This window comes from Panthera tigris, chromosome A2, assembly GCF_018350195.1.
Source record: "Panthera tigris isolate Pti1 chromosome A2, P.tigris_Pti1_mat1.1, whole genome shotgun sequence".
NCBI classification, from domain to species: Eukaryota; Metazoa; Chordata; class Mammalia; order Carnivora; family Felidae; genus Panthera; species Panthera tigris.
Window position 1 is genome coordinate 95,948,388 of NC_056661.1, and position 18,477 is coordinate 95,966,864.

General features: G+C 35.9%; 1 protein-coding gene across 1 annotated transcript in view; it reads right to left on the bottom strand.

Moving 5' to 3' along the window:
- Positions 1 to 16,942, bottom strand: part of CALCR (calcitonin receptor) — a 59,421-nt gene extending 42,479 nt beyond the window's left edge. The window contains exons 1-4 of the mRNA XM_007076701.3: positions 16,892 to 16,942; positions 10,145 to 10,301; positions 8,149 to 8,259; positions 1,369 to 1,481 (exon numbers count right to left, since the gene is read on the bottom strand). Coding sequence (XP_007076763.2) covers positions 1,369 to 1,481; positions 8,149 to 8,259; positions 10,145 to 10,301; positions 16,892 to 16,942 — 432 coding nt within the window. The remainder of the gene's footprint in view (positions 1 to 1,368; positions 1,482 to 8,148; positions 8,260 to 10,144; positions 10,302 to 16,891) is intronic.
- Positions 16,943 to 18,477: the final 1,535 nt, after the last annotated feature.

The window sequence follows — 18,477 nt, forward strand, 5'->3', positions numbered from 1 at the left end:
GTGCTTTTTTTTTTTTTAATAAATTCTAAGATTCTTTCTTCAAAACAAAAAAAAATTTTTTTTGCCTGTATATAGATGGAAGATTTGTTCAAAGAATTTCAATCATTATGTTAGGTGCCCAGAGGGGAACATTTACTCTTAAAATCCTTTCTTTCTATCTCAGATGTGGTTAGAATGAGAAGGTCAAATATGGCAGCCTGAAGAACTACTTACTTGGATATGTACTCCTTATAACAATTGAGTTAACAGGATTACAGTTTTTTCATGTAAAATCATAATTAACACTCATTCAGGTATTCCTTACTTGGTGACATGTCATCTCAGTCAGACCTTATTACGTAAATAGCTCTCCATTAGGATGTAGACATGCATCTAATTCTCAGAGGTGACTATGCAATTTGTAAAGCGGTAACCAGCGTTGGTGCCCCCAGCCTATGCCTGTGACAAGATGTCCTTCTGGTCTCTAGTCAACTGGTCTCAAGGCTACCTGTTCATCTTGTTTGTTTTTTGCTGTTGTTTTGTTTTTAATAAAAGGAAAATTTTCTATACTCCTAAATCTTCACTGTAGCAAACAGAAGCACTGATGAGCTTTTAGCTTCCAACTCAGTAATTATTTAGCATGCAGGCCTATCTTTGAAGGAAACAAAAGGTTTCTATTGCTGTGTGGTTAAACACTGACTGTTTCTCCCAGCTCAGTGGGAAAGAGGAGGCTGATTGTGGGTTTAGTGATTTTTTTTTTTTTCAGATTTCTCATGCATTTGGAGAGTAAGTATCTGGGTTTTTCCCATTGGCTTAAATGTATCCAAGCAGAGATGATACTAAAAATATTTAACAGGCAGTAAGACAAAAGTACTTCCACTGAAAATAACCTAAACTGCCACACCTGTATCTACAGGCTGATGGGCAGCCCCATTCTAAGGGTTCCTTCAAGCCCTGATAGTAAAACTCTAACTGGCATCTTGGGGGCAGGGAAGAGAGGAAATTGTCACTTTGTGGCTTGAGGAAAAATCTCTAATTTTGGAATTTTTCTCACAGAAGAGACATCTTAGAGAGTCCCTGGAAATGCTGCCTAATGTCTGAATGGGGAATCCCATCATCTTTCCCATGGACACTATTTGCCTCATTATAAATGGCCTGATTCTATATGCTCATGGAACTCTTTGACACCAGGTGCCAAAACAAGAAGTAGAATGTCATTTTTTTCTAATACTACTTCATAGAGTCCCTAGAAACTTACAGGCCATTATCTGATTTCCTTCTATAAAATAGGTTGGCTTCTTGGTAGCAGGTGTTTCATAGTGATGCATATATTTCTATGTAAAAATAATGGCATTCTCACCCAATACAGAAATTTGAAATAGAACCTACCTTCAGTTTCTCAGGAGTGAAAGCATTACACATAGTATAGTTGGACCAGGTTCGATTGTTCTCAGGATGTTTATACCAAACCCCTTTCTCATCACAGTATTTTGTAACCTTTTCTGTTAAGGAAACACAATTATTACATTATTATCTCAAACTACCAAGAAGGAAAAATAAAGCTTAAAAGCCATGCCACAGTGTTAATCACTTTATATAACTTGAATGTGAATATAGGTCAATGGAGACCATCATGAAGATGTATTATGCACAACGTTTTAGCATGCGTTGTCTCATTTTATCATCAGCGAAGCCATGTAAAACGGATGTTGCTATATCTCCATTTTGTAAACAGGAAGCAGAGAGTGAGAGAGGTTATAGAGTTTGAAAAGTCACTGGATAGTGGGTCAGCTAGGATTTAATGTCAGGTCGGTTGCACTAAAAAGTGCTACCTATACTGTACCTCATATTTTTTTAAAACCACATTACATTTCTGATTTTAGATAGAAACTATATGAGAAGAGCAAGACCACATCTTCATTTATATGCAATATTTATTTATTAGGTTGACTGTATGAAACCACAGTTTTTGTGAGTCAGATGGTCAAATATTGGCAATTTCATACAGTTAAATCCAAGAGAACAAAGAAGTCCAAAACTAAGAGGTGTATCAAGAAATAATTTTTGTGCTTCTCAAAAATATTTCATTTAAATCATCTCTTTATCCCACAGAGGGCATACTAGGGGTGTATAGATTTAGCCTTCACTATTTATTTCTTTAACCATCTCTCAGGTGATAGTGAAATTTGCTGATTTGGCTGGATTGGCATTTTAAAGATCTCCACCTTGCTATGGGCCAGGCACTGTGCTAAGCACTTTGCAGAATTATTTTCTTAAATGTTAATAATGACCCTTTAAGATGGGTATTGGTCTTCCCATTGTACACATGAGGAAACTGAGGCTCAGATAGATTGAGTAAATTCCCCATCTATGGCTAGCAAGTAGGAAGGCCAGGGGTCAAATCCAGGTCTGGTCTGCTTGATTCCAAAGCTATTGTGCAGCTAGTTAACTCTGTATTAAGGCTCATAGTTCTGTGGGCAAATTATCTACACTCCATTCAGTGACCCAAAGAATCATAAATAATTTGTTGACTGTAAGATAGTATTTAAAATCTAATCTGATTGGCTATACAAATGGAAGAAAAAACTATATTGAGTTAAATAAAATAGAAAATAATGAACAAATGCACATTGAAATGAATGCACTTGCCAAATTTAATCTGAGTTATTCTGACTTCCTCTAGTTCTCCAGAGTACCTCTACAATGCACTTATTGCCTTAGATATCATAAAGCAACCTCAAATTGGTATAATATGCAAATAGGTTTTACCAGTGTATTTAGAACCCTTACAAAATTTTGATTTTTGATAATTTCCTGGGAAAAATATTTTTGAAGCATTTTTCTTCATTGGCAAAGGCAAAGAGCTGTCCCACCTGTGGATAGACTTTTTATTGTATCACTTTTGGGGTTTTTTTTTTTAGCTCAGGATGTGGGAGTCTGAATCACATACTAATATTTGGAGGAAACTGTTAATTGTTTTAAATACTAAGAAAACAATTCATGTAAAAAAAAACCTTATTTGTCTAAAACATCACTGAGATCTCATAATATTTAAAATAATTTTCTATCAGTATTTATGGTTAGTCAATCAATATGCTAAGAGCTAGTATGAGAATTCTTTTATCTTTGGCAGATTTTAAGGGAAATTAAAAATTTTTAATTATAGAACTGAAACAGGTGCTATCAAATTAAACACAAGATTCAAGCTTAAAACTGTAGATTTGTTTGTATGTCTACTCTAACAATTATTTCAAGTGGATGAAAAAACACATTCTGCAAGCAAAAGATGTTTTCAAGCAACCTATGAGACTCATCATTACTTAATGTAAATTTGTTAGAAAGTTAAATGGAAAAATTTTTAATTGTAAATTTGCTGAGATAGCCATTGGACAAAAACTATATAAAGAATCACCACTGAGGGCTGCCTGGGTGGCTCAGTTGGTTAAGTGTCCAAGTTCTGCTCAGGTCATGATCTCATGGTTTGTGAGTTTGAGCCCCGTGTTGGGCTCTGTGCTGACAGCTCAGAGTTGGCTTTGGATTCTGTGTCTACCTCTCTCTCTGCCCCTGCCCTCCTCATTTTCTCTCTCTCTATCTCTCTAAAAAATAAATAAGCATTCAAAAAAAAAAAAAAAGAATCACCACTGGACACCAACAATATTTCAAAAAAGGGTTAGCACTAATCAGCATAGAAAAATTGATATTGACAATTGGTCAATGATTTTGCTAATGCTATTTGTTGAAGCTTCTTGCAATTTTTAGAAAAGTGGCTTGCAGTGCAGCATCTCATCTTTATTATATTGTCAGAAACTAGCTTATTACTTTATCAAAATGAATACAATCTGTTTTAACAACATTATTTAGCTATGTAAGGCAAAATATATTCTATGGAGGAGGGAGGGGTGTTCCTCCTCAAGAAGTCCATTCCAATCATGGACAAGACTGTAGGAGATATTATTTTGTTTTGATGTCACTAAAGTCTGGATCTAAGCATTTCTTGCTTCTACCTGTTACAGCTATAAGAACTTGTCCTCCCCACCTGGCAAGTCTTTCAATATTCAAAGAAAGGATATGTCTACTCTAACTTCCCTTTCCAAACCAAACATCCCTATTTACTCACACTACACAGTTTGCTGTCCCTTCATAGTCTGGAGCCACTCTGCATGTGCTCTGATACTGGTATTTCCCTAAAATATTTTAAATTTGGACTGCCCCATGAAGAGGGCAGCATGCTTATTTCACTTTAGATTCATATGGAGGTTTTACAGATGCTCAGCTCCAATCTCCAGAGATTCAAATTTGATTAACTGGAGAGGTAACCAGGCATTAGCATTTTTTAAAAAGCTCACCAATTCCAAAGGGTATCAGGGTTGAGAATCATTGTCCTAAACCATGTTGACCATCTTGGCGCTGTGCCATTAATGTTGACTGAGTGACATTAAGATCAGGGCCTTAAGCACCTCCTTGTAAATCTGCTTTTTACATTCTAGCATATTCCTTCAGGCCACCAGCCTCTTTTGAATTTCAGTGCTGTTATTCACTCTCTCATGACCTGTCTTTTACCAAGCACTTTGTCTAAAATGAAATCTCTGTCATTTCATGAAACTGTTTTGTTTATCATCAAGGTGTAGCTTTGGGTCAATGGTAAAATCCTAAAGAATTTACGTTTGGTGAAATAGGTATTTTTAACATGTGTTTTTCTTTTGAAGTGGATTTGTCCCCCCATTGAGAGGATTCTTTCTACAAACCAGGCTGATAAGATGGATCTATGCCTGGAAATCCCTGTTTTGCTGACCAAAAACTTGCCTTTTAGTCAGTAAGTATAGCCATTTTGGCAAGAGCCCATTGCTGCTTTGGAACTGGCCTTGTAGTCTCAGTTGCAGAAAAGCTCTTTGTGCCAATCAAGTTACTTCTAATGTAGTTGTCAAGTCAAGATTAATGAAGCATCATTTACTGGGAAGAGTCAATAAAAGATGGAAAGATTATCATCAAATAGCATTTAGTTAGAGTTTACAGGAATGTAGTGCTGAGCAGGGGCAGAGCACTAAGCCCTTCCTCTTTTCACAATGAGAATTTTCAGCAGTGGCTGGCCTGAACTGGTTTTTAAAGTAGTCCCCTGTAATCTCATTTTCACTATCTCTGTCTTACTGGGGTGGAACTTTGGATCTCATCCTTGCTAGATGCGCGAAAAGCATCTCTCAAACATTGATACAGGGACAGACTAATTTCTCTGCTCTAATCTGGATTCCAGAGACTTTCTTGACTAGATTTTACCATTTGACTATTGTTTCTATCTTAACTGATGATCTCACTTTCGGTCTGTGCAGCAGTAAACTCTTGCCATTATCAGTGAGTAAAGGGAAACAGATGGGCTGGTTGATCCTAAAAGATGGTAGAAACTCTGACCAAACAACTCTTGGAAAAATTTGAAAGTTAAGGTTGGTTTTTTCATACATAATCTCTTAAGCATGAAACAAACACTGATTCCTCTTCAAAATGCTAGTTCAATGAAGATCCTTCCTGTCAGGACCTTGGCATTCCCTTCCACTCACTGAATATTCCAACTCTCTTCCACTGAACCACTCCCAAAAGGACACTGAGGAAAATCGGCACTGTGAGGTGCGGAGGGATTACTGTGTTCTGTTATATCACATCTTGTTAAAAGGGATCAGGAGCTTGAGATGGAATGAACTGACTACCTGGGGCCCTGACTCCCAGCCAGCCAGTTCAACACCTAGAGCCACTTAAACACAGTCAGCAGACTGGGACTCAGGCACACCCAGGCACACTCTGCTCTCAGGCACAAACCTCACCTGTTAACTGGGATTTAAATCGTGTGTCTGTAGCTTAGTTTCAGCATATGGGTCTCTTTTATAACTAAGATTTATACTCCCTTTTCAGTATGTTAATCCCATATAGTATTTCATTAGGGCAGATTTTCTATCTAGTGTTTTGGAACAGAATTTTTCTGGCCCCAACACCTGCAGTCCCTGAAGCTAGGTGGCTACTGCTTTTTACTCCTCTGGTACAGTCTCGTCGGATACTGGGCTCTCCCTCCCATGGGCACAGCTACTTAGTGTATTGGTTGAGCTTTCCTGGTACCAGCCACTTTCTTAACTGGACTCTCTTTATTATTTAACACATTTTCATCTTGGCTATACATTTAATCACAAGCAGAACTTTAAAAGATCATGCCCAGGTTATGCTCCAAACTAATTATTTAAGAATATCTGGGGTGGTACCAGGCATCAGGATTTTTTTAAGTTTCCTAGGTTCTTAGCTAAGTTGAGAATCACTCATTGCTAACACCTACCCAAATCCATTCCCCTGATCCCCACGTAGCTAGTCTTTGGATTGAGGCTGTTATACAAACTCAAACATCTCTTTACACATTCCTTGCACTGCTCCTGACCACTAACTACCAGAGCATCTTGGATTCCAGATCTCCAATTTATTTGGATAGCTAACAGTTCAGAGATACATCTTGTCAGCCCTCTGGCTTCTCACTCCACTTGGTAGCTGGTACTCCTCGACCTTTATCCTGCCTAAGCATCCTGACCCAACTTCCAGTTACACCAGTGTGGCTAGATTAAGGCCTGAAGGAAAAACATGTCTTCCTTAGAAGGTTCTAAAGGTCCTTCAATCTGCACAAGTTTGTATGGAGACTTAGAAATATTGCTTCCCAAATGCTTTTCCAAGACTGTTGCACTTACTTATATGTATTATATATATATAAGAGAGAGGGAGACACAGAATCTGACGCAGACTCCAGGCTCAGAGGTTTTAGCACAGAGCCTGACATGGGGCTCAAACCCACAAACTGTGAGATCATCACCTGAGCTGAAGTCAGATGCTTAACCTACTGAGCCACCCAGGTGCCCCTGCATTTACTTACAAAGAGAGGGTTAGGTAAGAGCTCTAGGGACTTGGTACACTTGCAATTTTGTGTCAAATATTGTGTGAGTATAAAATGAGATAATATATATGAAAATGTTTTGAAAAGTTAAAAATGACACTCAATGAAAAGTATTCTTGTGTTACTTTTATAACTAAAATGAATTTGGTGTCACTCATTTACTTAACACACATTTATTGACTGCTTATGTTGTGCAGGGCATGGAGCTGGGTATTAGTATGATCCATTATAACAGCATTAGTCTTATTTACTGAACATATTTTAATAATCTACTGTTGGAACAGAAATCTAGTAGATGTCTAGAGTTACCACCTTCTGGTTTATTTTCCTTTAGACATGACAGTTTTATATAACTCTCTTTTTTTAAATTTTTTTAATGTTTATTTATTTTTGAGACAGAGAGAGAGAGAGCAGGGGAGGGGCAAAGAGAGAAGGAGACACAGAATCTGAAGCAGGCTCCAGGCTCTGAGCTGTCAGCACAGAGCCTGACATGGGGCTTGAACTCACGAACCGTGAGATCATGACCTGAGCAGAACTCGGACACTTAACCGACTGAGCCATCAGATGCCCCTATATAACTTTCAGTGTTATATAAAATTTCCATTATGCATGCTATATCAGCCCAGTAGACCCGAACTCTAGACCAAGCATTTGCATAAGTTGCTAAATGTGACACAATTGAAAACTTAAGAACAACCACATTTAAGTAAAACTTCACAGTTTAAAAAAATTAATTTAGGGGCGCCTGGGTGGCTTGGTCGGTTAAGCGTCTGACTTCGGCTCAGGTCATGATCTCACGGTCCGTGAGTTCGAGCCCCGCATCGGGCTCTGTGCTGACAGCTCAGAGCCTGGAGCCTGTTTCAGATTCTGTGTCTCCCTCTCTCTCTGCTCCTCCCCTGTTCATGCTCTGTCTCTCTCTGTCTCAAAAATGAATAAATGTTAAAAAAAAAAAATTAAAAAAAATTAATTTAAAATTTTACTAAAATTTAATAACAAATATTTAAAATATATAAAAATTTAACTTTTATTTAGAATTTAAGACCTAATGTACACAACTGACCAGTAATGCCACTTAAAAAATAAGGAGAGCTTGTAATATTTGTGCAACTGGGTAATATTTCAAGTAAGAAAATTCTTCAGAAAATGCTGAAACACAGAGTATGATTAGATAGATATCTTTTATATCTTATTTTCTTTTCAGAACCATGAAAATTCTAAAAGCGAAGCAAGATGTGAAATAAAAAGAAATATTTTACCTGATGGATCAAAGTCTGGAAAATAATCTGGGCAGTATTGATGGGACAGTACTCCAGCCGGTGTATCATCCCAGCACAGCCATCCATCCCAGGTACGGTTGCAATACGGACCTGATTATTCAGAAAGAAATTAACACTGTATTTGGAAAAAGTTGCAGAATCATCAGCAGGGATTTGACAGTGTTAAACAGGATCTATCTATTTAATAGATGGTTATTTTGGAGCTCTGGACATGCATATGGAAATATTAAAAAGAACAGCAACAACAACAAAATAAAGATATTCACTTTACCAACTCTTAATAGAGTTTACATTTTTAGAGGGTTTTCTCCATTTGCTCCTCAAAAGACATACATGTCATCTGTATGGAATCTTTCCTCTAAAATCTTTCCTTGAAAATGTCTCCAGAAATGCTGCAAAGAAATCTTGTGAAAGGTATATGCAGTATCACCCCTGGATCAGAGGCTTACCTTGAAAAAACTATATGTTTTTGTAACATATGGATCCTACTAGCCATTAACCTTCAAAGGGGTTGCCTTGAATAGTTCTATTCTTAATCCAAGGGTTTAAAATTCAATTGTTCAAAATTCCTGTGGGAGATGCATTTGTCCACAGTTAACAGGTCACACAGAAATCTAGTCTTATTATTTTAGAATCACACTTTGTTAGTAGCTAAAATAATGCTCAGTTTGAGTAGTTTATGTATTTATCAGCATTGGGTCTTAGTGGTGTCTCACTGCTTTCAAAATTTAATGTACCCTAAAATGTGAAGATTGACCTCTATAAAGCTATTCAAAAGAATAAGCCTCAGGCTGTGAAGGCAGTCCAAGAACAAAAAAAAAGGAAGGAAGGAGGAAAAAAGGAACGAAGGAAAGAAAGAAAAGAAGGAAGGAAAAGAAAAAAGAAAAAGAAAAAAAACAGAAAAAAGAAAAGAAATGATCATAGCACAAAAGTTCAGCCTCCCAAAATGATTAAGACTGAAGTGAATGAAGGAGTCTGCTCTCGCTTGGTCTCTGAAAATAAATGTTGTGTTTCTATTGTTTCACTTGCTTCAGAAGAAATGATTTCTTCTTTGGGCAGAGTTGCATCTAATGACTTTTCAGTTTCTTAAAAAACACTGAAACTACTGGAGACCGAAGAATAACATGTATCTATCTTTCTACTGTCTTGAGTTTTGTTTAAAAGAAATATTCTAAAAATAGGAAGTAGAAATTAAGTAGAAATTTAACTATTTAAAGGCAAACCATGTGTAGTAATAGAATATAGTTAACTGATATTCCCCCTCACCCCCAACACACACACCAAGCAGTGTTATCTTAGAATATACAAGGGTGTACAAGATCTTGTTGGGTCTTTTCAAATGTTTTAGGGGACAGGGAAGAGAACTGAAATGGATGTAGTAATGCTTGGCCATCACATAGCCCTCTATGGCTAAAAGAATAGGCTTGGCCCTGAAAATATTTGAACAGTCACATAGAGCATTCTAGAGAAGGTGACAGATAAACAATGCCTGCCTAGGAGATAGCTTTTTTCTAATTTCTCTGGGAACTGGGGCTAGAAAAGGAGAAGGAATAGCAATAGTTGCCAACGAATTGACAGTTAAGGGAAGATACTGCCTAATTAACCCAAAACAAGACAGGATTTTGACAGGATTCACCTGAGGCAAATTCTCTGCCCACCATTTTCCCATTCCCTTCCTATCATTTTCCAATTCTTCTCCCTCACTTCGTCCTGCATTGTCCCTCTTTGCCAGGTGTGAATACTGAGTTATTGTAGTAATTTTGTCATAAGTGTAGATGTTAGCCCAAAACCAGTTGGGTGGACTTGAGCAAAGAAAGTAGGCATGTGTCCAGCATGAAATATACAAGCATACCATAGTTTGAAAACCACCGTTAAAACTGCTGGCATATTAAAACTAGTCAACACATATTTACCCACTGAAGCAAAAAACCTTTAATGTTGTTTGAAACATATTTGCATACATCTTTCTTCTTACCTTCTCCTTGGTATGGGGGTAACTGCTGCATGCGGTCATAGCATTTGTACTGCGCATCCGTCATTTTCTTACGTCCTAGGACGTAGAGAAATGGCTCGGACTTCATATTTGGAGGATAGGTGTCATTTGAAGTGGCAGGAAGAATTGGGGTTGGGTGCTGTATTAAAAAGAAAAATCAGTCACTTATAGAGAGCAGGAGCCGGTGTATACAGAAATAAATGAGACAGTCAAAAAGTTTGAAAACATTTTCCTTCCACGAGCAACAATTATATATGGTCTCCAAGTGGAATATTTTTCTTCATAACTGAAAAGTGTATTTATATTTCATCTACAAATTCTACCTACAGATTTCATATATGCATTCTTTCCATTCACTACTGAAAATGTATAGCCCCCACTCAAACTCATGCACCTCTTTATCATATAAGATTGTTTTAATTTTGTTATCACTGTTAAGTTTAGAGGTAAACAAAACAAATAACCTGATTTCCAAAAAATACCAATATTAAATCAACTTTGCCTTCTTTGGAACTTCTAATAATCATGAATCATGTTATTAAAAATAGATATATTAGTGCAATAAGTAAACTTTTATATTAGATTCTTTCAGCTGATTTTTATTTCTGCTTAGATTACGTGCACTGCCAAAAATTCACTCCAGGTAGTCACAGAACAAACAAAATCTGTTCCTCTGAGATACTCTGCATTGGATAATTGGCTTTAATATCTTTAAATAGGCTTCTTCAGCAGGTGACCTACACAGGATAATTTATTTTCACTGCTGGAAATCAGTGCAAATCTTAAATATTTCTCTTAGTGCTTCTGCACTTTTGGTACAGGCTGTCACTGGTCATGATCACAGACTGACAAATTATCCTAAGTCATGTTTATATAGATTTCAATTTCTTTTGTGGCCATGATGTTTTTGGTGGTGCTTGAATCTGTGATTCTATACCCATGTTCTGCATAGAGACTTGTTCAGAGAAGACTGTAAGCTTCAGCTTGCACTGGCTTTTTCTTCTTCTGTAGTTAGAAAGTTGCTCTCTTTCTATCACACCTGTTAAACACATTTTTTTATTTGGCCTTATTCTGTCTAAATTATTCTAGGATTGAAGTTTCCCCAGCTGTATTCATGCCAGAAACAGTGTTGCATACTTTTCTCTATTCCTCACAGTCTCTAAAGCAAACTCATTTTTATTAAGTTGACCTGTATACCTCAGGCTACTCGGAGTGTAACCACACTGTTTTCCAGTGTATGTCATTGTGTGGATGCGGCATGCTTTCCTATCAGATAGCATATCACTAGATGCTAAATTATACAATGCATAATACAATAAAAATTCAGAGTGTACAGAGGGCATGGTGCAAGAATAGTCAGTTACCATTACAGATACAAGGTAGAATTTCAACTGGACTTTGAGTATATGCAGTGTCTACATAGGCAGAGAGGAGAGGGGAGGCTTTCTGAATGAAGGGAAAGGAATGCGTATAGGTCCCAAAGGTAGGAAATGGCACGTATGAGACACAGTAAGGAAACCATTGTTCCTGGAGAGAAGCATATTTGGGGGTTAGTAAGAAATGGAGTCAAGGAAAATAAGATAATATAGAGCCCTGAGAAAACAAATCCAAAGTGCCTGGTGCAATGAAAGGCTCAATACATTTTAGCTAATATCATTAAAACATGACAATAAATTAAAGATGTACTGTAGGCTTTTGACCAGTGAAGTTTGTGAAAGGAAAATGTTAGTAAAATTCATGTGGTGGGCATCAGATGTTCACAGATCAGAGCTGGGGAGGGAGCCAGAAAGCTGAAGGCATGGACTAGAGCACTGCGTGAGGGAACAGGGAAGCACAACCCTCAGCACTTTCTCAGATAATAAAAACATATATTTGAATATAAGGACCGGAGAACAGTAATAGTCAAATAGCTCAGGTATTTTAACCTACATAATGGACAAGAATGGGAATACCTGAGAAGGGAGAAGTTACTAGGGGGAAGAACGTAAGTTCTCTTTTGTTCTTGTTTTGAAGGTGCCAGCAAGGCATCTGAGTAGAAATTGCTTGCAAACAGAAGAGGGTGAATACTTATTACATACTGTGATAACTCTAGATGGACACTTACTCTGGGTATAGTTGATACTACTCTTTAAATATTGGGATTGTTTCTAATTTTAATGCTTCTTGAATGTATGACAGAAAAAAAAGAGACATTAATGAACTCACAGAAATTATTTCAAATGTACAAATCCTTTACCAACATAGTTGAACACCATTCTGTTGTCATATGATCCTTCCCTACTGGTTTTAAGATCAACCAATCAGCAAATAGTCATTGAACTTTATCAGCCAAGCATTATGCTAGTGCTGAGTAAAATAAACATAGATCCTGCCCTCATGGAGCTTACAGTCTAGCAAGAAAGATCAACATAAAATATTTCCTGACACCAGGAACTGTGAAATGTAAAGAATCATTAATAATTGAATGCTCAGTATTCCTTCAGGAATTGGAATGTGGTTTGGGAGTAAAAAATACATATTTTTAATAGATTTCATGTTAAAGGCTTCGTTGTGGATTATACTAGCCTACATTTGTATGAATGCATGTGGCTGTGTGTGTTTTAACAATCTGACTAAAGATCATAACCATGGTCTTTAATAGATCATTGTATCTCCACAATAAGAGATATCAATTATAGGTTAACTTTATGCATCTATTTTAGATTCTTTGTAGCTCTATTCTTAGAATCTTTAATTGATGTGAGAATTATCATTTGATATATTATTTATTTATGGGTAATTTTCTCACCATATTCAAATGAAATTAGAAGCTGGAATGTGATGTCCAATATAAATATTTTCTGTCATTTATACTAGGTGTTTTAGATGTTAGGGAGCATCCTGTTTAAGTTTGGCATTCTTTCCAAAAGTAACATTCTGAATTCTATCTTTAATGGACTGGGTAACCAATTAATAAATGTTCCTGCACTAGTTGGAAATTCTTGTAAGCCGTGGGGAGTCATTATGTGCAAGGATACCAAGAGGAAAGCCTGGTACTTGTGTTTTCAATTACAGCATAATTTGTTTTAATGAAGTTTTAACATCAATAACAGTGTAGATATGACCATCTGAAAGAGCATGTGTATTTCATGTAGATGATAGGAGCATCAATCTTACCATTCTTGCAATATTGAAACAAACTCCAGTGAACTTGGTTTGGAGCCTGGTTCTATAGAGATTGTTTCAACACTGAAGGAATGAGAAATTAGAACTTCTGTCATAGATAAGACATAGTAATCTGAGTCCACTCCTTGTCTGGTTGGTGTGTGAGCAATGACTAGAATGTTTGCAGTGGTAACTGAATGTTTCAGTGACTTTCTTCTGAAAATAACATATATTTGAGGCATTCTGTCATATATGTATATATAACACATATGAAGATATAGACAGATAACGATTATATATATGATTCTAATAATGGAATTACTACTGCTTAAAAATAATACATATACAAATTTCATAAAGCTCATGAACATAGAAAGGTTTTGCTGGTGATTTTGTACCAATAAAAATGGCTAGTGAGGTGGCATAATTTTCAGCAATATAGAGACAAACAAGAAGCAGTAGTGATTAGATAAGACTACCAAGCAATGTGAAACACTTAAAAATATTTTAGTTATCATAAGTATTATGTTTATATTATACATTTTGGCACATAAATATTTTATGCTCAAATGAAGATAGAGATGAGATATTAAGGGCACATTGATGTTCTGGATAAGGATTCATGTTCAAAGTTTTTCATACAAGCCATCTTATATGATTCTCCCAAAGCAAAACAAAAAACAACCTCTTAATTGTTGTCCTATGCAGCAGTTTAGCCGCCGTATATGTGATGTCACTCCTAAAGGTTCAAGTAAATGGCGCCACACATACGACCACCAAGCTGCCACCAATACCTGCAGTCCGTAGCTGAAACACCGTTGTTCTTTCAGTTAATAAATACTTTGCTTCCCCCACGCCAGTTACTGTTCTAGGTACTGGAGATTCAGCAGTGAACAAGACTGGCAAGGTCCCTGCCCCCATGGGGCTCACATTCTAGGAGGTTTTGTGCACAATAATCATGGAGTCCGGTGGAAAGCAATCTGGTTTGAGTGGACATGTACTCAAGCAATTCCTACTTTGATGTAAGACAATCTTCCTACTTCTTGGTTTCTAGAAGCACAGAGACAAAACAATTACAGGACCATTCTGTGTAGAGCTTTAAGAAATGGTGCATCACTGCAGTGGTTCAAACGTAACGAATATGGGAACTCATGCTACAGTGCTGAAGGGAGAGATTCCTATTGATTTCCACAGACAGAATTTGTCTAAAAGGAACATGATTCCAGAATCCACAACTTGATATAACCAGCAGGGTTTTGACGTCACCATCCTTAATACTGACAATGTACATGTTGGAATTGTTTGTAGTTTTCAGTTACTTATACTTTTCAAAATAATAAAGGATAAAACAGAGCTTTGTAAAGTGTTAACCTGGTTCTTCCAGGTAGGATCAGATGGTTGGTATCCTATGTTTTTTCTACTTAAGCATTATTTAAACAACAAAACTGCTCCATAATGATAAATTCCAAGCAAATAGGGGAATACAGATAAGTTACCAACAACGAATGCTTCTCAGAAGAATATAGTTTTTCTGTGTCTTCATCATTGTTGCTATAATTATCATCATCACTACCTTTTTTTTTTAGAACTCACTATGTGCCAAGCACTGTTCTAAGCCAATTGCACTATTACAGATAAGGGAGAGGAAATGAGTAGGTGGTTTTGCTTGATGTAAATTGAGGCTCATGGAATGTGGTGACCCAAACTGATACTTTAAAGACCGTTTGGAAATCAGGTTGGTAGAATTCAACAAATGTACTGACAGTGATTTTTCACAATAATGTATAAAAAAGTAATATTTTATAGTAATTAAAATCAGTACCACTTTTTAAAATAATTTACTTTTCTTGAAGGAGTATCAGTGTGGAACACAATGTGTGTTTTAGAAGGAAACTCACATATCAAAACTTTTTTTATGGAAGAATCCTCCAAATCAAATATATGATCCAAATACAAGACAGAGAAGCAAATTTCTGTTTATCACAGGAAAGAGAGCACAAAGCCATTTAAGTGCCCTGTACAGTATGTTTACTAGTAAAGAGATGCCCACAAACCATAAAATATTTCTGCCCATGGCTCAAATATATGAAATTATTTTAATCTTTGAATTTTGTAAAAGTTTTGAATAGAATTGATCTACTTTAGTTTTTTAGCACACCACAAATTATCTGTAGTCTTTATAATAAAAAAGGTGGAAACACTCAAACTGTCTTATATCTAGTTAAAGTTACTTTAGTTTTTCTTCTGTCAATGTTTAATATAATTATATGCTTTATAAAATAAAATTATTTAGAGATATTTACATACAACTGATCACATAGGATTTAATTTAAGCTATAAAAATAACAATATCAATCATGAATAGAATATACCAATATTTCTGTAGCTATAGAATCTCATATAAAGCTTGATCATTTACAGACAAAATAAAATGTGCTAATAATTTCTACAATATTCTTGTTCCAGTGTTTTTATTATATTTACAATGGCATGAAGTTACCTGCATTTCCAAATACCAGATTACTTTTAGCAAACTATGTTGTATTTTATCTAAAGATTATAACATGATACTTTTACATAATAAAATAGACTATACTTAATATCCAAGTAGATGCAAAAGGACTACATTGACAATCATACCCATAACCACTTATTTGATGTATAACATTACAAAATAAAAATTTCCTTAAAAATAAGATTTATGTTTATGGAATATTAGTGATATTTTCCCCTGAATAATGTTAAGAGAAACAGTTTATACAAACTTGTAAGCCCATGACTACACATTAATTAACAATGTAAATCCTGGAACCCTGGACTAGTTTTGTTTGCCTGAGTATAATAGGATCAGTTATTGACTGAATTTTATTGCCAGGTATCATTCATTGGCCACGATAAGGATCAATACAACTCCCAATTTGTTTATGTAAAATTTACTCATCTCTCTTTCATGTGCTATGGAAGTTGATGTGATGGGGAGTTAACAAAGTTAACACAAATAAATAGGCAGGCACTGGTAGTATTTTCTAAGATAATTGCAGTTCTGACTACTTGCTAACCATTTAGGAAAAAAACAATATAAAATTACAGAAATTGGGCATGATTTACAAGGCTAGAGAAAGAGTTATGGAATGACATTGGTATGTTAAGACCTAAGATTCTTAGTTTTTTAAAAAATTTTTTTTATCAGAAATGCATTTAAAATCAATAGCCAGACTGAAAGAGTTCAGATGTTTGAAAAAGACAGAAGCCTAGAAACTTGTTCAGATCCACATGTTTAAGATGAAAAACATTTTATCGAAGGACATTATTAGCCTTCGATGTTAATTTCCAAGATAATGTGGAGATGTCTCAAGTTAACGCTAAATTTTTATAAACAAAGCTCACATTTTTCAGTGAACTATAACACAAATCTAAATTGTGAAAGTTGGGGGGGGGGATCTGTTAACACAGTATCAAGGAAATGATAGTTTTGGCTTGTGGAATGTAGTTTTGGCAAGACCTCTCCCTGTGTGAGTGTCTACTCAATCACATGCTCTGTGTCAGCATTCTTGATTAACGTGGCTTAAATAATGTTTTACTTACATTTAGGAAGATGAAGAGTACCAAGCACCGGCGGGTCAGTGTGAACTTCATTTTTGGTTTTTGAAGATGATCTTCTAAGTCCTAGAAAAATATAAAAGTAACAAAGACATTTACATTAATATAGGTTTAATACTGACTACAGTCAATTTCCTTTTCTTGTCTTTCAGTTTGACTTGGAGAGGATCATGTCCCAAGACATTCTAAATAAATTCATGTAAGTAAACAATATGCTTGTGATGCAAATGCAGTTGCATGTTCCATTGCCCTTCCTTTCAGCCAGGAAGGACTGGTGTCTGGTTGTTGTCTAAAGTCCTCCTATTAAGAAATTCCAGAGCCACCTATACATATCAGGATCAAAATAAAGGATTCAGAGAAATCAAGAGCAATCAATGTGGGCTTCAGTTAACATGTGGTGTCAGTAGAACTGTTGAAAATTTCAGTGGAAACGTCCAGAAAGAAATCACTTCATTAGACATGAACAAATATAATCAATGATTTGTAAAGGATCACCTAGGTAATTTAAGGCAGCTTTTATTTAAGCAGTCTTATTTAGAGCCTTGAGTATTTTCCTTTCCTACAGAATTTTCTACAAGCTTCAAGTTGCTATTAAGAATAAATTTCCTCAATAGCAAGGATAGAATATGTCAAAATATTTTTCTTTCCTACAAAATTTTCTACAAGCTTCAAGCTGCTATTAAAAATAAATTTCTTCCACAGCAAGGATTGAGTATGTCACCTAACAGCTCACCATTCCTACCCAAAAGCATGTAATCGTCAGAAACATGCTGCTGTCACAAATATCAGTTTTTCATGACTGCAGATAATTTTACACAAGGAAAGATAATAAAAGAGCAAAAAAGTATATATGTATATTTTTCATCAGTGGGATTTGCGTGAAAACTGTATTTCACCTAGGGGTGAGTGGCTATGATCACATCATATATCTTACACTTACATATTCTGCTAGGTATGTTAGTATCTGCACTGTCTACCTAATACACTTGCTCCCCAAAGAGCAAAAGTTGTATTCCATTTACATATCAGTACTACAGGAAACTGAGAATGTAAAGTATAATTTTCAAGTGTCATCCTATATGTGGATTATTATTTATGGCTTGTGATTTACCTCAAGTCCACTAGTAAATTAAAAACACACGTGGGTGAGCTGGATTAGACATGGTCCCATTACAAGAAACTGAGCATTGGGGTGTCTGTGCAATACACTAGATATGAATGATACAAGACATGTGCTAACACAACTATAACATAAAATGGGTAAAATGATAAAAAAAAAATGGTACAAATACAGACCTTCCTAAAAGGGAGAGCTTCTGAATAGGGGAACCAGGGCAGGATTTGTATTTTGACTGAATAGGATTTTGAAAAGCAAGACCTATAAGCAGTGAAAGCAGATGAAAACAAGATATGAAGATAGGCAAATTTAGGGGTAGCTGAAGAATAAGGAATACAATAGTTTAATTTAGCTGGAGCTTAGAGCTCCTCAGGAAGTGAAAATACAGCTAGAAAATTAGGGTCTGAGTACCTAGGAAATTTATTACCCAAACCATCCTTTCGGCACTTTATAT